The sequence below is a fragment of the Lampris incognitus genome, chromosome 6 (genome assembly GCF_029633865.1).
Source record: "Lampris incognitus isolate fLamInc1 chromosome 6, fLamInc1.hap2, whole genome shotgun sequence".
NCBI lineage: Eukaryota > Metazoa > Chordata > Actinopteri > Lampriformes > Lampridae > Lampris > Lampris incognitus.
In genome coordinates, this window is record NC_079216.1 from 58,190,159 (window position 1) to 58,213,248 (window position 23,090).

A 23,090-nucleotide genomic window follows, 5' to 3' on the forward strand; every position below is an offset into this window, starting at 1 on the left:
AAATCACAGCCCAGATAGCAAAACTGCTGTGGCCCGGACCGTCCCACACCCGACTTTCATCTTCCTTTCATCCGGCCCACATACCGCATGGAATGATTGCACTTGGGCAGTCCGCTCCTGTTTGCCAGATCTGGGTCAGAACCAAACCATAGCAATGCCGCATGTGCCACATAGTATTTTTCAAAAGTGGCCCATATTTGTTTTGTGATATTTGGGCCATATTCACCATTTACCACACGGGCCACTTCAGGGTCACACCCAGATTACATATTGCCGAGAGCACCGCATCTTTGCCAAAAAAGGCCCACATTTGATTTGGCATATTTGGGCCATATTTGCTATTATACATGTGGGCCACTTCAGGCTCACATCCATTTTGTCAGGTCCAGAAGAAGACCATCAGTGCCGCATTGTTGCCTGAAGTGGCCCACATCTGGATGCTATCTGGAAGTGCCGCTCTGTGTAAAATATACCATTCAAAAAACCTACGACACAAACATGTACGAGTACATGCCAGCACAACAGTATTCCCTAAAGTTATTTTAGCGAGTATCTAAGAGAAGAGGTGTCTCAGGGATGTTATCAGTGCTTGTTCAGGAAAAAAAAAGATTATGGCAGATTACCAAATTGACAGAAAACAAGGGGTGACTCATGCAGATTCTGGACATGATGATGTACTCACAGCTGCATGATGAGATACAGATGGTTTGCGCTCTCATAGATGTCCTCTAGAGCCACTATATTCTCATGCTTTATCCTGGGAGCAATAAAAGAAACAAAGACGAAAGGACAAAAGGAAAAGTTGAGAGAAGTTTGTTCACTTCATCAACAGTCTAGGTTCGCTTCAACACTGTCACAATAACTGCGCAATTACCCCTTTCTTCTGTTGAAATTCATCCCTGCAGTGTTAAATCGCATCCATCATTTCTTACAATGAAGTGTGTTTGCACTGGGGAGAACCAACTACCTTGCTTGTGTTTACATTCTCTGTGTGTATGTGTGTGTGTGAGTGGGCATGCTTGTGCAAGCATGCTATCGTGTATGCTTGTGATACTCCTAGCCAACTCTGTACTGCATACAAACTGTTCATGCAGGCATGGAAGAAACTCATATTGCATGTTAATCATTGATTCATGCAGTAACAGCCCCCACAACCACACAACACACAATGCAGAAGCACCTGAAGAATAGAGGAGAGAATAAACTAAAATTTAAAAAAGAAATCAAAATCAAAATTATTAATCAAGGTATCTAGGTTCCGGGAGCCAGGGGGCATCTGGGTATCATAGCAGTCTATTCTGTCGCCTATCAACATGGGGATCTCCGGTTCAAATCCCCGTGTTACCTCCGGGTTGGTCGGGCGTCCCTACAGACACAATTGGCCATGTCTGCGGGTGGGAAGCCGGATGTGGGTATATGTTCTGGTCACTGCACTAGCGCCTCCTCTGGTCGGTTGGGGCGCCTGTTTGGGGAGGGGAGGGAACTGGGGGTAATAGCGTGATTCTCCCACGCGTTACGTCCCCCTGGTGAAACTCCTCACTGTCAGGTGAAAAGAAGCGGCTGGTGACTCCACATGTATCGGAACTGCCCTATCACACCCTTAAAAATCAGCAGATGGACTGACAACCTTGAAAGACCAAAAGCAAATCCTGGTAAGGTGGGCTGAACATTTTGAAGCCCTACTTAACCAGCACTCACTAACTGACTAATCCATCCTGGAAGAGCTGCCAATCTGTCCGCCCATCCCAGACCTTGACCACTCACCAACTTTTCAAGAAGTACTTGCAGCCATCAACTCCCTCAAGAACAATAAGTCTCCTGGCAGTGTTGGTGTCTCAGCAGAACCCCTAAAACAAGGGGCATACTTGTGCACCAGAATGATCTATCAGTACATCCTGCAGGTCTGGGACCAGGAGCGTGTCCCTCAACAATGGAGGGATGCTAAAATTGTCACCCTGGACAAAAACAGGTGACAAGTCCATCTGCGGCAACCGTCATGGCATATCCCTACTAGCTGTTGCAGGCAAGGTCCTACCAAAAGTCCTACTATGCAGGATGGTGATGCACTTGACAGAACATCTGCTGCCAGAGTCACAATGCGGTTTCAGGAAAAACAGGAGTGCTGTAGATATGATTTTCACAGTAAGACAGCTACAGGAAAAGTGCCGCGAACAACATCAGGACGTTTTCATGGTTTTTGTCGACCTCTCCAAAGCTTTTGACACTGAATTTGAAAGCTACTTTGGAAAATCCTGTGAAAGTATGGCTGTCCAAGCAAATTTGTGAACATTCTATCACAGTTCCATGATGGGATGGTGGCGCAGGTGGCTATAGGAGGACAGGAATCTGCCCCCTTTAATGTATGCACTGGACTGAGGCAGGGGTGTATGCTGGCAATGGTACTCTTCAACATTTACCTCCTATGTGTCACAAAACTTTTTCATAAAGATCTGGAAGACAGTAGTGGGATCACAATAGACTTTAAGCTAGATGGAAACCTCTTCAAAATCTGAAGGTTCCAGGCAACCACCAAGTTGTCTGCAGTGCAGACTCTTGAGCTGCAGTATGCTGATGACTGCGCTCTTGTAGCTGACACACCAGAACTTGTAACTGGCAAACCATCCTTGCTGCAGTTGTGAATGCCTACAGCAGGCTGGGTCTAGCAGTCAACACCACCAAGACTGAGGTGTTATGCCAATGGAGGTCAAGCCCCCCACCTGTCTTCACTATAGAACACCAACCACTCTCAGTTGTTCCATCTTTCAAATACCTGGGCAGCATCCTTTCTAAGGGCTGCAACACTGATCACAAAACTCATAATAGAATCAAACAACCCTCTGTAGCCTTCGGCAAACTCTGACGTAAGGTCTTCCAAAAAAACAAACACCTCCACCTGTACACCAAAACTGCCATTTACAAAGCCATCTGCATCACAACTCTCCTATACAGCTGTGACGCCTGGGTCACATACAGCCGCCACCTAAAGCTGCTGCAGCAGTTCCACATAAGGTGTCTGCAGCAAATCATGGGGATCATGTGGCGTGACCGCGTTCCTCATGCTGAGATTCTTGCTAGAACAAACTGCAAGAGCGTATAGAAGCCACAGTCACTGAAGACCAACTGCGCCGGCTTGGGCATGTCATCAGGATGCCTAAAGAATGCCTGCCACATCAAGTCCTGTATGGACAGCTTCATCTGGGCTGCTGGTCCGCAGGTGGTCAGCACAATCGATACGAAGACCAGCTAAAAACATCGCTGAAGAAGTGTTGTATCGACCCCTTGAGACTGGAGCAAGCTGCCGTCAACCATTCCAACTGGCGGGAGATCTGCCACAGAGGTATAGAGCAGCTGGAAATTGAGAGGAATGTGAAAAAACAACAGAAAAGACCAAGGAGACACACAAACATGCCTGCCCCCACTAACTCACACTTCATATGCCCAATGTGCAATAAAATTTGTGGATCAAGAATTGGACTCTACAGTCATCAAAGAACACACCGTTAACGAGGAGGGGATGTCATCATCAGACTCGATGGACTACCAGCAAGCAAGTGTGTGTGTGTGTGTGAGAGAGAGAGAGAGAGAGAGAGAGAGAGAGAGAGAGAGAGAGAGAGAGAGAGAGAGAGAGAGGGAACTCGTGAGTAGATGGTATGATGACAGTGCTCACTCAGATGGCAGGGTGTCAAGTTACCCAACCATTTCCACGCTCTCTCTCTCTCTCTCTCTCTCTCTCTCTCTCTCTCTCTCTCTCTCTCTCTCTCTCTCTCTCTCTCTCTCTCTCTCTCTCTCTCCCCTCTCAGAGCAGTTTTGAGTGTTAGTGCAAACCCACAACACAGCGCGTTGCTTCATACATGTTAGACAAAAAAAGGCAAGAGAGGTTCACAGAATAGGATGAGAAGAGAAAGAGAGAAGAAAAGAGAAAAGACAGATTAAGAGGAAAGGGAGGAAGGAAGCGAGGGAAGGGTCATAATGAACTCAAAGGGTAGCAGCTGTAACCAGGCAACTATGACCAACAACTAGCGAGTTCGTGTCAGGAGTGACTGATGATCAAGTCTCTCCGGGGCTATTAGCTATCAAAGCCCAAACCTGCTGTCAGCCCAATCTTGTTAAGTCCCCCAGTCTGTGTGAGTTTGTGTATTTATGTGTGTGTGTGTGTGTGTGTGTGTGTGTGTGTGTGTGTGTGTGTGTGTGTGTGCGTGTGCGTGTGCATTCAAGTGTTCGATATAGAATCGATTGACGGAACAGGATTTGACAGGGAAGTCACTTTGTTCGACAACGACTTGTGAATAAACTACACTTAAGCCGTGTTTTCAAATTCCAAGTCATTACTAATGTGTAAACGCTCCACACAGGAGGGCGAGACACACTTTCTCCCAATGACACGTCATCAGATGGTAGCCCTGAGCAATTTAACAACATTTTGGTTAATTCTTTGATGCTTAGTTCAATGCTGAAGGAAAAAAAGGACATGCAATACAAACTGCAACGACCACGAATGACTAGACTGACTAGACTGGCTAGCCCTTGGCTAACTGGTCGGAACCTGTAGTCGACTGGTTAACATAGTCGCCTGTGGTGCAGGAGACCCGGGTTTGCGTCCCAGCTGTGGCGGTTCCCGGCTGCCCGCTGAATTCACTACAATTCTGTTTGTATAGCGAAGCAATACGTCTTGCAGTGTTTAGCCTACTGGAAATTGTAGTTTCAAAAGCGAGATATTCAACACAGTTCAGCATTGCAACAGCAACAATGACCATAGTCCATCGTGCACACCGGCGTTTTCCAGTATATACACAGCGCTATTGCGGGAGGTAGCTAGCCTTGATTTCAGCAAGTGGTTAATGGAGAAGTCTCTCGACAAGACTCCACCAAACAACGTCACCATTTGTCAACTTTGTGATGTTGATAATAAAGAGAAACAAGCACAATCTATTCGAAGGTGGCATAAACACCAATATACTGTAGACTTGTAAATGTACTGTGGCGAATTCGGGGGGCAGTCTGGGAGGCCGTCACCACAGCGAACCCGAGTCTCCCGCTCCGCAAGCGACAGCGTTACCCAATCGACTAAAGGGTCCGACCCTTAGTCAAGGACCAACGTGTCTACTTATCCATGCACGTTACGCTACCCCCCCACCTTCGGGAAGCGCGCCCCCGCGCTTCAGCATATCAGCCCCCTCACGCACGCGCTTCCGATGACCTCACGTTTGCACCATCCCACTTCTGACACCAATGTAGCGAGTTCGGGGGGCAGCCCGGGAACCGCCACAGCCGGGACGCGAACCCGTATCTCCTGCACCGCAAGCGACAACGTTAACCAATCGACTTAAGGGCCCGACCCTTAGTCAAGGACCAACGTGTCTACTTATCCATGCACGTTACAGTACTGTAAATGACCGGGCCCATTAGAGCAAGTGATGCGTGTTGCTAAGCTAACTCCCAAAGTGCCATAGTTGAAAAGCCAGGCTTTCACTGTCGCCATTCAGCAAACAGGCAAGGACACCGCTGTTGGAAACTAAATGGTTAACACATGCTCTCTGCAAATCTTTGGCATTGCTGACACAATGAGTCAAACGTGCTTTGAAGAGAGGGTGATCGATTATTCTGACGTACTTGTCCACGTTGAAAAGTTTTTAGGGGGCCCGTCAGAATCCGTAATGCCGTGGGCTTGGAGGGGAAGGGGCGGGATATGTCTGACCAATCAGAACACTTTAGGAGTTCCTGACATCCGTCGGTCCATATTAGGAGGTAGCAAATGTGTTACGGCTGAAGAAGAGGTGATCATGAAAAGTTTGGTTTACGTTCATAATGGATGTAAATATTTGGCTAAAATTCATGGTATTTTGATGGTATTTGGAATTTTAAATGTCATTTTGTTATTGGTGGACAGGTTTTTTCCTTAACACTGGTCATAATCAAAATAAATAAAATGATAGAACTCAAAACCAATTTCCAAACCAACCAAATCAGAATCAAACCCAACTCACAAAAAAAAAAAAAAAAATAATCGCTCAGCACTACCGGACATGTACCCTAGTTTCTGGGCAACAAGTCACCCAACCCATACGACCACAATTAGCGCCCCTACCGGCGGCAGGAGATACAGTGCTGATTTCTTATTTTTTTGCATGTTTGTCACACTTAAATGTTTCAGATCATCAAACAAATTTAAATATTAGACAAAGATAACACAAGTAAACACAAAATGCAGTTTTTAAATGAAGGTTTTTATTATTAAGGGGAAAAAAATCCAAAGCTACATGGCCCTGTGTGAAAAAGTGATTGCCCCCTAAACCTAATAACTGGTTGGGCCACCCTTAGCAGCAACAACTGCATCAAGCGTTTGCGATAACTGGCAATGAGTCTTACAGCGCTGTGGGGGAATTTTGGCCCAATCATCTTTGCAGAATTGTTGTAATTCAGCCACATTGGAGGGTTTTCGAGCATGAACCGCCTTTTTAAGGTCATGCCACAGCATCTCAATCGGATTCAGGTCAGGACTTTGACTAGGCCACTCCAAAGTCTTCCTTTTGTTTTTCTTAAGCCATTCAGAGGTGGACTTGCTGGTGTGTTTTGGATCATTGTCCTGCTGCAGAACCCAAGTGCGCTTCAGCTTGAGGTCACGAACAGATGGCGCGGACATTCTCCTTCAGGATTTTTTGGTAGACAGCAGAATTCATGGTTCCATTTACCACAGCAAGTCTTCCAGGTCCTGAAGCAGCAAAACAGCCCCAGACCATCACACTACAACCACCATATTTTACTGTTGGTATGATGTTCCTTTTCTGAAATGTTGTGTTACTTTTACGCCAGATGTAATGGGACACACACCTTCCACAAAGTTCAACTTTTGTCTCGTCAGTTCACAGAGTATTTTCCCAAAAGTCTTGGGGATCATCAAGATGTTTTCTGGCAAAACTGAGATGAGCCTTTATGTTCTTTTTGCTCAGCAGTGGTTTTCGTCTTGGAACTCTGCCATGCAGGCCATTTTTGCCCAGTCTCTTTCTTATGGTGGAGTCATGAACACTGACCTTAACTAAGACAAATGAGGCCTGCAGTTCTTTGGATGTTGTTGTGGGGTCTTTTGTGGCCTCTTGGATGAGTCGTCGCTGCGCTCTTGGGGTAATTTTGGTCGGCCGGCCACTCCTGGGAAGGTTCACCACTGTTCCATGTTTTCGCCATTTGTGGATAATGGCTCTCACTGTGGTTCGCTGGAGTCCCAAAGCTTTAGAAATGGCTTTATAACCTTTTCCAGACTGAAAGATTTCAATTACTTTGTTTCTCATTTGTTCCTGAATTTCTTTGGATCGCAGCATGATATCTAGCTTTTGAGGATCTTTTGGTCTACTTCACTTTGTCAGGCAGGTCCTATTTAAGTGATTTCTTGGTTGAGAAGAGGTGTGGCAGTAATCAGGCCTGGGTATGGCTAGAGAAATTGAACTCAGCTTTCCAAAGATGTGATAAACCACACTTAATTTATGTTTTAACAGGGGTGGGGGGGCAATCACTTTTTCACACAGGGCCATGTAGGTTTGGATTTTTCTTTTCTCTTAATAATAAAAACCTTAATTAAAAACTGCATTTTGTGTTTACTTGTGTTATCTTTGTCTAATATTTAAATTTGTTTGATGATCTGAAACATTTAAGTGTGACAAGCATGCAAAAAAATAAGAAATCAGGAAGGGGGCAAACACTTTTTCACACCACTGTATGCCACAGATACTTTCTGCCTCTGCTCATTGTGGGTTTTTATCTACTTGCTGACATCCTTTTTACAACACTTCATAGACAGGCTAATAAAGGTAAGTAGTCAGTAAATAGTGATAAAAAAATTGAGAACAACAGAATATGTTCTATTGTTCTCAAATTGTTGAGAACAATAGAACATATTCCATTATTCTGAACACATTGTATTGGCTGGCGTTCGTTCCCATGGACAGTGATTTTTTTTTTTTAGTTTGGATATACACTCACTGGCCACTTTATTAGGTACACCTTGCTAGTACCGGGTTGGACCCCCTTTTGCCTTCAGAACTGCCTTAATCCTTCGTGACATAGATTCAACAAGGTACTGGAAACATTCCTCAGAGAGTTTGGTCCATATTGACATGATAGCATCACGCAGTTGCTGCAGATTTGTCGGCTGCACATCCATGATGCGAATCTCCCGGTCCACCACATCCCAAAGGTGCTCTATTGGATTGAGATCTGGTGACTGTGGAGGCCATTTGAGTACAGTGAACTCATTGTCATGTTCAAGAAACCAGTCTGAGATGATTCGAGCTTTATGACATGGCGCGTTATCCTGCTGGAAGTAGCCATCAGAAGATGGGAACACTGTGGTCATAAAGGGATGGACATGGTCAGCAACAATACTCAGGTAGGCTGTGGCGTTGGCACAATGCTCAATTGGTACTAAGGGGCCCAAAGTGTGCCAAGAAAATATCCCCCACACCATTACACCACCACCACCAGCCTGAAGCGTTGATACAAGGCAGGATGGATCCATGCTTTCATGTTGTTGACGCCAAATTCTGACCCTACCATCCGAATGTCGCAGCAGAAATCGAGACTCATCAGACCAGGCAACGTTTTTCCAATCTTCTATTGTCCAATTTTGGTGAGCCTGTGCGAATTGTAGCCTTAGTTTCCTGTTCTTAGCTGACAGGAGTGGCACCCGGTGTGGTCTTCTGCCGCTGTAGCCCATCTGCCTCAAGGTTCGACGTGTTGTGCGTTCAGAGATGCTCTTCTGCATACCTCGGTTGTAATGAGTGGTTATTTGAGTTACTGTTGCCTTTCTGTCAGCTCGAACCAGTCTGGCCATTCTCCTCTGACCTCTGGCATCAACAAGGCATTTTCGCCCACAGAACTGCCACTCACTGGATATTTTCTCTTTTTTGGACCATTCTCTGTAAACCCTAGAGATGGTTGTGCGTGAAAATCCCAGTAGATCAGCAGTTTCTGAATTACTCAGACCAGCCCGTCCGGCACCAACAACCATGCCACGTTCAAAGTCACTTAAATCACCTTTCTTCCCCATTCTGATGCTCGGTTTGAACTGCAGCAGATCATCTTGACCATGTCTACATGCCTAAATGCATTGAGTTGCTGCCATGTGATTGGCTGATTAGAAATTTGCGTTAACGAGCAGTTGGACAGGTGTGCCTAATAAAGTGGCCGGTGAGTGTATGTGTTAGTTTGGATATGTGCGTTCTTGGTTTTTTGTCATTGTGTTGTACTGCTGTGGGATGGGGGAAACGGCATGTCATTTCATTTCATGTACACAAGTGCATGAAGTGAAATGACAAATTAAGTGTCCCTGATTCCTGATTCCTGATGTAGTCAGTGCATTTTTGTGTTGTTTCGCCATCTAGTATAGTAACTAAGAGTATATAGTGTAGTATAGTATAGTATAGTAGCGTATAATATAGTAGCATATAGTAAGTATAGAGTATTGTATAGTATCTAACTAGTTATTATATACTATATACTATATATATATACTATATACTATATAATATAAGAGTATAGTATAGTAACTAAGAAAACTAGTATAGTAACTAAGTTACAGCATAAGTAAGTATAGTAACTAAGTCTCTTTCTAGGTGATTTGAGTCCCCTCCCCAACCCGCCATTTTTTTATTTTATTTTTTTCAGTTAAAATCTCCACAGTGGGCCTACAGGTTGGCCGTGCAATACATACTTCCTGAGCACAGCGATTTCGTTCTCAATGCTGGTCTCTTTCCCCTTCAGTGCCTTTTTGGGGATGCACTTGATGGCGACCATCTTCCCCGTGGCCTTCTCCCGAGCCATAACCACCTCAGAAAACGCCCCACTGTGAAAAAGAGAGAGAGAGAGAGGGAGCGAGAGAGGGAGAGAGAGAGAGAGAGAGAGAGAGAGAGAGAGAGAGAGAGAGAGAGAGAGAGAGAGAGAGAGAGAGAGAGAGAGAGAGAGAGAGAGAGAGAGAGAGAGAGAATGAACATATTGGCCAGCTTTGCATAAGCAAGGGTGAATATTGACACAGAAAACCTATGTTCGGTGAATAGGGAGCTCTCCGAGTACACAAACAGCATATTGTGAATATTTACTGAGAACCAGCTAAATCCTCGATGACTGCGAGCGTGTGTTGGCTCATGATGGGCGCCATGTGTTGTGCTTGCGTGTGGCCAATAGCACAGCAAACACTTTTAAAACCTCTAAAAAAACACCCATTTAGGACGATAGATAGTGTGGCTTCCTCGGCCATCTGTCTCTATACATGAAAGCCTTCAAAAGCAAATATGGAATTAAGGAAATATTTGCTCAAGCAATCTGTATCTGTTGCCATGATACTGCATTCAGCCCATCTTAATGAATCCCTTTCAGATGGAGACATAATTGCTTATTTTTTTTGCCTCCTCGCTTTCTACTCCACACCTAAACAGGCAACTTCTGCATCTCCACCCAACCCTGGAAGGAGCAGATGTAAAAAAGATCTCGCAGATGGATCATTTATCGAGGGTCCCTGGTCACGAGAGGTTCACCTCGACCCTAATAGACGCTGTGATCTGACCGACTGAGTTGACCACCCCATATCAGTGCTTGCCTTCTACGTTGTCGTTTGTGTGATAGGGTTAATCATTCTGGTGTTTCTTTGTTGTACGCCCACGTGGATCAGTACCTTTGCTCATGTGAATGTTGTGTGTTTTACCAGGCAGGTGTGTCTCTGCATTTAAGTATGTTGTTGTGTTTTTTTTGCTTTGTTGTGTGCGTAACACACACTGGCTATGGATGATAATCTATCAATTGGACTGAAAGACTGGTCTTGTGCTTTCATCAACTCCACTCCTACACAGCCAGGGGTCCTGGGGCCAACTGCATAAAGTCAGACTGAGTCTTGGACTTAAATCTGGCTTTAAATCAGGCTTACTGTAGACACCGAATGCTGCTGCATAAAGCTCACCTATCACTGAATAAGGTAAGACCGATATAGAGATAGCCAGACCTGTGATGTATTGTAATGTAAATAAGACACTTAACAGAAGAGAAAGAAAAAAAATGGCAGATGAAACGGTTCCACCTAGCAGCACAAGAGCTGTGCTGTTCTTGACAGCTGAAAGCCTTGGAGGAGCATGGTGTGTTGGAGGAGTATAATGCAGAGCAAATAATGCCATTTGCAAGTTTTTATTTATTTATTTATTTTTGCAAGGTGGCACGGTGGCCCAGTGGTTAGCACTGTTGCCTCACAGCAAGAAGGTCCTGGGTTTGAACCCCAAGGCCGTCTCAGGTTCTTTCTGTGTGGAGTTTGCATGCATGTTAGGGTTAATAGTCCTGTCTGTGCCCCTGAGCAAGGCAATGAAAAGAAGAACTGTAGTTGGTCCCCAGGCGCTACAGCTGCCCACTGCTCCTATACATCAGGATGGGTTAGATGCAGAGAACACGTTCATTGTAAGAATACAATTTATTGTAAGAATACAATGTCAAATATAGTGGCTTTTTTTTTTTTACTCAGCCGAATGGGAATGTAAAGGGACACAAACTGTGGAGACGATGACTGAGAAGGTGAACAGCGTAAACCCAACATTCATTTGAACCGTCAAAGATGTTCAAAAACATTTTAAAGGTATGGTTCAGAAGTTGAAAAAAGGACATTTTCAAGAGTAAAAACCCAGCAATGGGAGGGGGCTGAACGCAAACAAACCTGAAAAATAAAACGAGCTTATCGTTGAGATTTAATGTGATGTACTTTACTGCAACGAATCTCGTAATCCAACCTTAACCGGGGGATGGGTTGCTAACTTTCACGGCTCAAATAAGGCGAATAAGGTACATATTTATATATAGAGGCCGTAAACTAGGATTATGCAACATTCTGCAAAATTTTTTCTTCATACATGACTCGTGTGTTTTTACTTCTTTTCTACAACCGCTATCAACTGTCAAGCACTATGAGGGAGTGGTCTAGTCCTTATTAATATTCATGAGCCGACCTTTGAGTGACAAGCACAAACAAGGGTTGGCAGTAAGCATGGGTGGGGTCTCATAACTTGATCTGATTGGCCGTATGTGAAGGAGTGTCTGATGAAATCATGAATATCAGAAAAAAAGATGGTCGAAGAAGTTTAACTAGGGGGATCTCCTAAAATGAGAAAAACTGAATTCTGCCTTTTAGACTTGTATATTTTTCAATAGACAGGAAGCACAAAATGCACGACAATTATCGACAGAGACTACAAAGTGCACGACGATTAAAGTAATGAGTGATGTTTAGAAAAATAAGTTTCAATTTTGATCTGTATTTAATGTTGTAGCAAGCAATTGAAGGGCGTCTCTCCGCCCAATGACCGCTGGGATAGGCTCCAGCATCCCCGCGGCCCTGAGAGCAGGATAAGCCATTTGGATAATGGACGGATTTAATATTGTCTCCATCACTTTTACTCCCCTCTAATATGCTTATATTGTCCATTATATTATTATATTATATTATTATATTGTTTTAAATCTCACTGTGAGTGGAAACAAGTGGCTTGCTGAACATCATCGGCCCTACAAAGACGGGGGGGGGGGGGACACACAAACACACAGTCCTGTACCAATATACCAGAGTTGTGATTCACCTCTGTGCCGAGGCTCATGTAGGGGGGTCCGTTATATCCTCGTCATGTAATCAGTTCCAGCGGGCTTTACCCTCAGTGGTGCTCAGTCTGTTATAACCCCATCCCGCCCCACCCGGTTATCAAATCCATGCTAATCCTCCACTCTACCCTCAGCAGGGTGGGGGGTGGGGGGGTCAAATGGACCAAAGGGACACAAACACAGGCTGAAGACAAACCCCAATCCCACTACCTGGTCACAGAGCCAGGGCCCTCCGGGGGCAGGTGAGCTGGAGCAAACTGAATGTAAATGAGGAGAGCTGGGAGGACTCCGAGCACCTGCCCCTTCTGCCTTTGACCTGTCCCTGAGCTGTAGTGTGCGGGGATATGGAAATCTCAAGGGCTTTTGTAGGTAAAGGGATGCGAAGCCAAATCACATCATTATCCTCTCCCTGCATCTGGTACTACAGGGCCGAACAATGTGTCGTTTCAAAATCCACATTGCATCATGTGTAATAGTCAGACTGTAGAGGATGCAATTTAAAGCAAAATGGGCCCCTCGGTCATGCTAGGCTAAAGCTCTCATTGCTTGATACAAAACAAAATCTACTAAGATCTGCTTTTTGATGACGAAAAATATTCCATCACATCCGACAAATAATTTGGTCTGATTTAATGCCTTCTTGGACAACTGCCTCATTTCCTCCTCTGAAATCACCCCAATCATTGCTCCAGTGACACATTCATTAAAAGTTAAAGCTGCATATATCCGGTGAAATTATCTAGTTTATTTTCATACTTTAATATTGCAATACACATTGCAAAGAACAAAAATACTGCAATGGGGATTTTTTTTTCGATATTCAGCCTTGGTTGGTACTGTCATGCAAAACAGCTGTCATTTCCACAAGGTGCGTGCCATCGAGCGTCCACAGCTGCTTTGGCAGAAGGGGAGGTAACAGGATTCCTGTAGATGCCCTGGGTCACATTTCACGCTGGGCGTGTGAACACTCGCTCGCATCATCTTCGCAAAGAGCTCCTTCCGCTCTCTGCTGCAGCAGGAGGCGTACAACAGTGAAACCCACAGGAAGCTGTGGGCACTGCGAGCTCTGTGTAAAGGCATTTAGTGACACGGTGACACCTCCCCTCACCCCACCCTCCATCTCACTACCATGAGACACCGCAACATCACTTCCTGACATTAGCAACAAGCAGCACACCAACCACGGTTAGATGAATATACACTGCTCAAAAAAATAAAGGGAACACATAAGCAATGCAATGTAGCTCCAAGTCAATCACACTTTTGAGATATCAACCTGTCCAGTTAGGAAGCAACACTGATTTGTGAATCAATTTCACCTGTTGGTAAATTGTCTAATTTCCACCAGGTGGAAATTAGACAATTTGCAAGACAACCCCTATAAAAGGAATGGATTTGCAGGTGGTGGCCACAGACCATTTGCCTGTCCTCATCTTTTCTGGCCGATCTTTGGTTAGTTTTTCATTTTGCTAGTGCCCTCACCACTAGAGGTGGCATGAGGCGGTATCTGCAACCTACAGAAGTTGCTCAGGTAGTGCAGCTCATCCAGGATGGCACATCAATGCGTGCTGTGGCAAGAAGATTTGATGCGTCTCCCAGCACAGTGTCCAGAGCATGGAGGAGGTACCAGGAGACAGGCCAGTACACCAGGAGACGTGGAGGGGGCCACAGGAGGACAACAACCCCGCAGCAGGACCGCTATCTGGTCCTTTGTGCAAGGAGGAACAGGAGGAGCACTGCCGGAGCCCTACAAAACGACCTTCAACAGGCCACTAATGTGCAGGTTTCTGCTCAAACAGTGAGAAACAGAATGCATGAGGATGGTATGAGGGCCCAACGTCCACAATTGGGGCCTGTGCTCACAGCCCAACACCGTGCAGCCCGATTGACCTTTGCCAGAGAACATCTTGGTTGGCAGATTCGCCATTGGCGCCCTGTGCTCTTCACAGATGAGAGCAGGTTCACACTGAACACATGTGACAGACGTGAGAGAGTCTGGAGACGCTGTGGAGAACGTTCTGCTGCCTGCAACTTCCTCCAGCATGACCGGTTTGGCGGTGGGTCAGTGATGGTCTGGGGAGGCATATCCTTGGAGGGCCGCACAGACCTCTATGTGCTAGCCAGAGGTACCATGACTGCCATTAGGTACCGGGATGAGATCCTCAGACCCATTGTCAGACCATATGCTGGTGCAGTGGGCCCTGGGTTCCTGCTCATGCATGACAATGCTCGTCCTCATGTGGCCAGAGTGTGTCAGCAGTTCCTGTATGTCGAGGGCATTGATGCTATGGACTGGCCTGCACGTTCCCCAGACCTGAATCCAATCGAGCACCTCTGGGACATCATGTCTCGTACCATCCGCCAACGCGATGTCGCACCACAGACTGTCCAGGAGTTGACCGATGCCCTGATCCAGGTCTGGGAGGAGATCCCTCAGGAGACCATCCGTCGTCTCATCAGGAGCATGCCCAGACGTTGTAGGGAGTGCATACAGGCACGTGGAGGCCACACACACTACTGAGCCTCATTTTGAATCGTCTTGAAGAATTTCCACAGAAGTTGGATCAGCCTATGTTCTCATTTTCCACTTTGATTTTGAGTATGATTCTGAATCCAGACCTTAATGGGCTAATGATTTTGATTTCCATTGATCATTCTTAGGTTATTTTGCTCTAAACACATTCCTCTGTCTAATAAATAAAGATTTTCAGCTGAAATATTTCATTCATCGAGGTCTATATTGTGTTTTTAGGTGTTCCCTTTATTTTTTTGAGCAGTGTATATGGTGGCACCAACATCCACCTCTGCATGCATGCACACCTACCAGGGTTCCCATTCTTTTTAGGGAGGGATTTTCCACGAGTTTTGCACAGGAGCTCATATTATTCAGTATTACCTCCCAAAGGAAGCCACAACAGTCTCTAAATGGACTGTGTACCTTTTAACTGAATCTACTACTACTACTACTTTTATCAGGGGGTGCCACAGTGGATCATCCCTTTCCATCTCTTCCTGTCCTCTGCATCTTCCTCTGTCACACCAGCCACCTGCATGTCCTCCCTCACCACATCCATAAACCTCCTCTTTGGCCTGCCCTCTTCTCCTCTTCCCTGGCAGCTCCATATTCAGCATCCTTCTCCCAATATACCCAGCATCTCCCCTCCACACATGTCCAAACCATCTCAATCTTGCCTCTCTTGCCTTGTCTCCAAACCGTCCAACCTGAGCTGCCCCTCTAATATACTCGTTCCTAATCATGTCCTTCTTCGGCACTCCCAATTAAACTTTTACTTACTATTTATTACTATTAACTGTTATTATAAATTATTACATTATTATATTCGAAAATAATAGATACTTATAAATAAAATAATTATGAATATAAAATTATAAATATAAAATAAAAAAAATACAATATAAATAAATAAATAAATAAAATTATTAAAAAAGTTATATTGATACTTTTTAACTTATACAGCCCAAATTTCGAGCACTGATGTGCAACCTGGGCAAATAGAAATATGGATAGAAATATGCTATCGCGATGGATAAGAATACAAATCAATAACCTTTCCACCACAATTGACCAATCTGATTATTTTCTAGGGGTAATTCCATGACCATATAACTAATCCATGCATTTCCAGGTTTTCCAGAACCCATGGGAACCCCAAGTCAGGCATGGTTCAAAAACATGTTACGACCTTTCCATCCAAATCCGGCCTCACGATAATCTGATGTTTATGCTTGGGAAGCATTAAGGAAGTGAACTGGACCCTTGATTTGAAGCTCATTTCAATTCGCAGGAGTGGAATAAAACTCATTGTGTAACAGCAGAGAGTTTTCTGAGCCAGTGTGAAAATAGTTCACGCTCAGACCCGGAGCCCTCATCTAGCAGTCAGGACAAACTTACTCATCCAAATCATACAGACGTAGACCAAAAGTGCTGTGAAATTTAAAAAGAATACAAAACCAAAATCGTATTAACATTTCAACGGCGAAATAAAACAACATAGATGAGAACATGTAGGTCAAGGACACTCACAGAAAAACAAGCAAAGGGGATTTTGCAGGTGGGCATTACATGATTCATGCATTTCGGGGGAAGGGGGGTTGTTGTGGTCAGACGAGTGAAGCTGATCTATGGTAAACGCATCAATAAAGTAGGTATTCTTCATTTTACACGGCTGTTTGGCTCAAGTTGGCATCCCGGGTGCTTCCGAGAGCAGCCGAGCTCCTTTCTCTGCTCTTGAGATGGAGTAAGCTGTGTGTGTGTGTGTGTGTGTGTGTGTGTGTGTGTGTGTGTGTGTGTGTGTGTGTGTACACCACTCACCAGATAGCCACGCTGTCTGACTAAAGCATATCTATTCCCTGTGAAACCCGGGCGAATGACACTGCAGATGTAATGTCATATTCCAAAGACCAAACCAGAAGGACTCTTCGGGCCATTCACCAAAAATAACAACCCTGGGTAATTACGATAATGCAGGACTCTCTTGACGCAAACAAGAACTGCTGAATCCCCCCCAGGGGGTCTGTTTCTGGAGGGGGCTGAGCCTGGCTTATTGACAGCCATGGCCTGTGCTTGTGTGGTGTCAGTGTGGAGTAATCACACTGAATCATCTTGTGTAAGACGCATCAGGAAAGCCCGTTATGTAAGGTACGCGATGGTAACATTGCGACTCGATAAGCCAGGTGGAGTTGGCAGTGGTGTTGGCCGCTACACACCGTCAGTCAAATTTCATCAGAGTAATGGCACCTTCAGTCACATCTATGACTGAGGTGGATATGTGTGGCAAATGACTACGGATGAAGAAACAACAAGAGCCTTTCTGGATCCATCAACACCAAACAGCAGGATCAAAGAAGGTTGAATCGGTTCATCTGGATACCATGTTTACTGATATACATTTCATCACTCATCTAAGTGACCTCTTCGGTCTAAACTGACTGCAGATATCCCCACCCTTATAAACAATACAGCTGCATAACGACCGAAGCCAACGACCAGTTTCATATGCAAATGCTGGTTGTCCATCATATCCGATGAGGACCATCTTCTCCTATTTGTGAGTCCTTTGGTGGCTCAACAGTCTGATCCTGGATGCACAGCCGCGGTTGCAGACCAGGCAGGGGGAGCTTTGCGAGCATGCCTCTTTGCACACTTTGCTACACGGTGTTGCGTGCACTGGTTTTCCATATACTTCAATCCCTATGAGGCGTGAGAGCACCAGATGGTGCAGCAGGAGGCAGGTTCCTCCAAAGAAGAGGGGTTGATCTGGCATCTTTTCAGTGTGGTCTTCATTTGGTCTTTGAACTGCTTCTTCTGCCCACCAGCAGTGCGTTGACCAAGGTGTAGTTGGCCGTAGAGGACTTTACGAGGGAGTCGTTGGCTGGGCATGCGAATGATATGTTGATGGTGGTTTAGGGTAGACTCCACGTTGCAACTGCCAGCCCGCTCCAACACCTCTGTGTGTGGCACTCTGTCCTCCCAACTAATGCTGAGGATCCTCAGGAGACATCTCACATGGAGGGCCTCCAGGCTTCTGAGATGGTGGCTGTAGATGGTCCATGCCTCACATCCATATAGTAGTATGGAGATGCATACTGCTCTGTAAACAAGCACTTTGGTGTGGAGACTGAGGTTGCTGTTCTGGAAAACCTTTCTCCTTAGACGATCAAAAGAGGCTTGTTTGAGGCAGTGTTGGATCTCATCCATTGTGCAGGTGTCAGATAGTATGCTTCCCAGATATTTGAAGGCAGGAACAGTGGCCAGTTGTTGCCCTTCTGCTGTGAAGGTTGTTGGGTGGCTTGGGAGATCGGCACTCATCTGACAGATTACTTCTGTCTTTTGGGTGTTGATGATCACTCCCATTCTACTGTATGCAGTTACAACTGCCGACAGAGTGTTTTGTAGGGCTTCTGGTGTGTGGGCTACCAGGGCACAATCATTGGCATACTGTAGCTCAATGATGTTCTCAGAGGTCAACTTGGTGGTTGCCTGGAACCTCCTGATGTTGAATAGGTTACCATCGAGCCTGAAGTCAATGGTGACTCCGGCCTGCTTCTCCATCCTCCTTCATAACAATGTTGTAACAGAGACTAAGAAGATATTGAACAGGACTGGGGCTGGCACACAGCCTTGTCTGACTCTAGTATGCACACCAAGGGGCTCAGAACTGTGGTTCCTCACTACCACTCGGGCCATCATTCCTGAGTGAAACTGTCCAAGGATGGTGAGAAACTTGGGTGAACATCCAAATTTCACTCCTGGACGTCAGCCATGGTACAGACAGACCTAAACGCAGAACAGCACTTATTGCCAGCGAGCTGAAGCACTATTGTGTGGATGTGGCGGCACTCAGTGAGACCAGGCTCCTTGAAGAGGGCTCGCTCAACGAAGTGGGAGAGGGCTATACATTCTATTGGAAAGGATACCCCCTAGGAGGTCAACACATATGCAAATATGGGTGTGACCATTAACTAGAGTTTCAATGGCCATGTGTACTAGTCACAGAGGATTAGGGAATGTTGCAATCACAGCGTTGTAAGATGGTGACAATGCTTACAATGTGAAACGTGAGTGATGAAACATGTCTATCAATAAAAGTTGTATCCAGATGAACTGATTCAACTGTCTGTGATTTTCTTACCTGGGTTATTGAGCATGATGCTTCCCCTCGTGTGCAAGCATCAACACCGAATCATAAAAATGTAGGCTGAATACCGGGGTTTGGACTGACTGTTTTCTCTGCAGTTGGGGATGCATTGACATGAACAGGTTGTTTTTGTTGTTCTGAAGCATCTTGAAGGTGGATGGGGGTTGGGAGTGGGGCGGAGGGTGAAGTAATACTTGGGGTAGTATTGGTCGAGGATCAATGACCACATTGGGTTATAGAACTCAGGTTTAATCATGGCTCAGTAGGCAGACGTAATAACCATACATGGTAGTGGTGTAACCATAATAACAGTCCGGGTAGTACATAACACCTAGTGTAGTTCCAGTGGATATACATGGCGTTATATCACTACATCCCCCCTGTTTAGTTTTCAATTTTTTCATTACATAGAGGTTGCCTTCTCTTTTTTTTTTTAGACAACACACTCAGAATTGTCCATCTCAAAAAACAATAAACATATTCAGAGCCCTCCTTTTGTGTGTGATTGTCTCTACTCATAGTGCTTGTAGTGAGCTGGTTTGGAAACAGCTCTTCCATATCTTGTGCGTACTGTCTTGTGTGTTTCACAGGTTTGGCTGGAAGAAGTTCCAGCTGCATGAGTGTCCCGTTGAGGTTCTGTGAAGCGGGTTCTTGCGCTCCTCAGTGCATGGGGGTGGTGAATTTCCCGCAGGTGGCTCCTGCCACGTCTGAGTTTGTTCCCATTTGATGTTTGCACAATGTAGCTCCTTGGCTCATCGCACTTTTGTATGACGGTGGCTGGATACCTCTTTTCCTTGTTTAGGACAGATACGTGCTGTCCAGGACTGACTGGAGGTAGTTCTCTGCCGCTGCTGCGGTCATGATGTTCCTTCATGTCAGCTGTTCTCTGCTCCAGGTGGAGTCGGTTTTCCTCCTTGCCTGGGTCCCCTCGACTCGGCAGCAGGGTGGTGACCGGCCTTCCGAAGATCAGTTCTGCTGGTGATGGTAGTTTACTGTCGATGGGTGTTGCTCTGACCTGTAGTAAGGCCACTTGTATGTTACCTCCTTGTCTCATGGTTTTCTTCACAATGGATTTGATGTGTCGCACATGCCTCTCAGTGAATCCATTGCTTTTTGGATAGTGGGGTGAGCTTGTCACGTGCCTGATTCCCCAGTCAGCCGTGAATTTCTGGAACGCGTGCCCTGTGTACTGGGGTCCATTATCTGTAAGTATCTCGTCAGGCCTTCCAAAAAGAGACATGTACATTTCCATTTTTTGTGCAACTGCCCAGCTGGACACAGGCATGGGCATTTCATCCACTAGAGGGAACTTAGAATATCTGTCCACAATCAGTAAATACTGATGTCCATCGATCTCGAATAGATCAGAAGCTAGGGATTGCCATGGTTTTGACGGTGTGTTGTGTGGGTTGAGAGGTTGCTTTGGATTTGCATCCTGATGTTCCACGCATACGCTACATGACCTGCAGACTCTTTCGATGTCATCGTTCATTCTGATCCAGTAGACACTTTCTCTCGCCAGTCGCCGTGTCTTTTCGATCCCCTGGTGTCCTACATGCAGCTGTTCGAGTATAGAATCAGTCATGGAGTCTGGGATGAGCACCTGTCTGCCTTTGAATATGACTCCTGCTTCAACTGCGAGCTCATCTCTGAATGACCAGTACTCACGTAGTTGTCTTGGTAGAGCTTTGATGTTGTCTGGCCATCCCTGGTGGATCAGCTCTTTCAGTGCATTGAGTCTGGGGTTGCTGGTGGTTTCCGTGCGGAGTGCGTCCTGTTTCTTGGGAGAAAAGTTTATCATTTCAACAGTGAGCATCTCTGGATCCTCGACTTCTGCCTCTATTCCGTCAATGCGCTCGTCCAGCTCGATGTTGCTGTTGTTCTCAGGGTTGGGTAGTCAGCTGAGTGTGTCTGCCAGCACCATCTGGTTTCCTGGTCGATACGTGACCTCGTAGTTGTATCCTTGTGTTTTTATCAGCATTCGCTGAAGCCGTGGCGGGGCGGGAAGCAGTGGCTTTGTGCATATGGTAACGAGGGGTTTGTGGTCTGTAACTACAATGAATGACTTCCCATACAGGTAGGTATGGTATTGCTGCATTCCATAGACTATGGCCGGCATTTCTCGCTCTATGTTGCTGTACCTGGATTGGCAGTCGTCCAGTGTCTTTGAGACAAAAGCTATGGGTCTTTTGTTCTGCACTAATGCCACGCCCAGTCCTTTCTGTGATGCATCGACCTCAAGTGTCAGAGGTGTGCTTGGATCATAGTACTTCAGGCAGTCATGTTCGTTGATAACTGATTTCAGGTCCTCAAAGCTCTTTTGGTGGTCAGTGTCCCATGTCCAAGGCACGTCACTTTTCAGCAGCACCCTCAGTGTGTGTGCTTTGTCTGCGAACTTTGGGATGTAGGGTGACAGGTAGGTCAGCATCGCCAAGAATCTGCTTAGTTCATCTTTGTTCTGGGGTGTCGGCATTTTCTGGATGTCCCTGATTTTGGCTGGGTCAGGTTTGATACCTTTGTCTGTGTACAGGTTGCCAAAGAATGAGATGCTTGTCTGTTTGATTGTGCACTTGTCACTGTTGAACACAATACCTGTCTTGGCTGCTCTCTCCATCAGGTTGGTCAGGTTCCTGTCATGCTCCTCTTCGCTTGCTCCGTAGACTGCGATATCATCGGCTATGCTGACGACACCGTCGAGCCCCTCCAGGATTTGGTCCATCTTTGCCTGGAAGAGATCTTGAGAGACACTGAGACCAAATGGCAAACGTTTCCAGCAGTATCTACCAAATGGAGTTCGGAATGTGGTTAGCAGTTGTGACTCTTCCTCTAGGTGTATTGACCAATATCCAGCTTTTGCGTCAAGTTTGCGGAATATTTTTGCATTTGCAAACTTCGGGTTCAGTTCCTCCACAGTGGGAATCTTGTGTGGGCATCTCCTAAGGCTGGCATTAACCTTTGGGGGTCTAAGCATATAGGAAGGGAACCATCTTTCTTTGTGCTGTATACCAGACTCGAGCACCAGTCTGTGTGCTGTTCTACTTTTCTTAACACATCTTGTTCGACTAGGTTATTCAGTTCATCTTTCAGTTTGTCTTTGATGTGAATGCTGCACTTACGTGGTGGGTCTATGAATGGTTCAGCATCCTTTTTCAGGAAGAGCTTGGCCTTTCCACTGAAGTTGCCAATTTTGTCAAACTGTTCTGGGTATGCTCTCTTTAGGTCTGCACTGTTAGATATGGTAATTTTGGGTTTTGTCTGTCTTGTGTTGACTTTTTTCTGGTTTGCATGTCCTTTCTCGGTCACTGCATCTACATTGACAGTCACTAGGTTTAACAGTTCACATGTTGGCAGCCCAACTATGGCTGGCCCTGGTACGTCTACAACATAGAACTTTGCATTGATCCATTTGGATTGTTTGTACTGGCATGGAATGTCAATGGTGCCTAGGCAGGGGATGGCGTGACCACTGTATGCAGATAGCCTCCTGTTGGCTTTTTTCAGTCGTTTCTGGGTGCATGCATTTTCACCGTACATCTGCTTGAAGGTACGCAATGGGAGTGTGTTGCCTGACGCACCTGTGTCTATCTTCAGACGTAGTGTGTATCCACGACCAGGTAGATCAGGTGGTGTCACCTTCAGGACTGTGTACGCCTCCTCTCTGGCCGGCTTGCTGTCTATGCTATGCATGCACTTTTCACTGATAGTTATGGAGTGGAACTGTTTCTGGTAAGTACTTTCGTTCTCACTGTCTGTTTCACTGCTACTCTCTACAGCATGTATGCGAGTCCTGCTCTGTTGCTTTTTGTCTATATAGGTTTT

The 23,090-nt window shown here is 45.7% G+C and overlaps 1 protein-coding gene across 1 annotated transcript in view; it reads right to left on the minus strand.

The window, feature by feature from the left end:
* The window catches only part of camk1db (calcium/calmodulin-dependent protein kinase 1Db), a 51,470-nt gene that overhangs the window by 14,659 nt on the left and 13,721 nt on the right, over positions 1–23,090 (minus strand). Inside the window, exons 2-3 of the mRNA XM_056282683.1 lie at positions 9,701–9,832; positions 683–757 (exon numbers count right to left, since the gene is read on the minus strand). Coding sequence (XP_056138658.1) covers positions 683–757; positions 9,701–9,832 — 207 coding nt within the window. The remainder of the gene's footprint in view (positions 1–682; positions 758–9,700; positions 9,833–23,090) is intronic.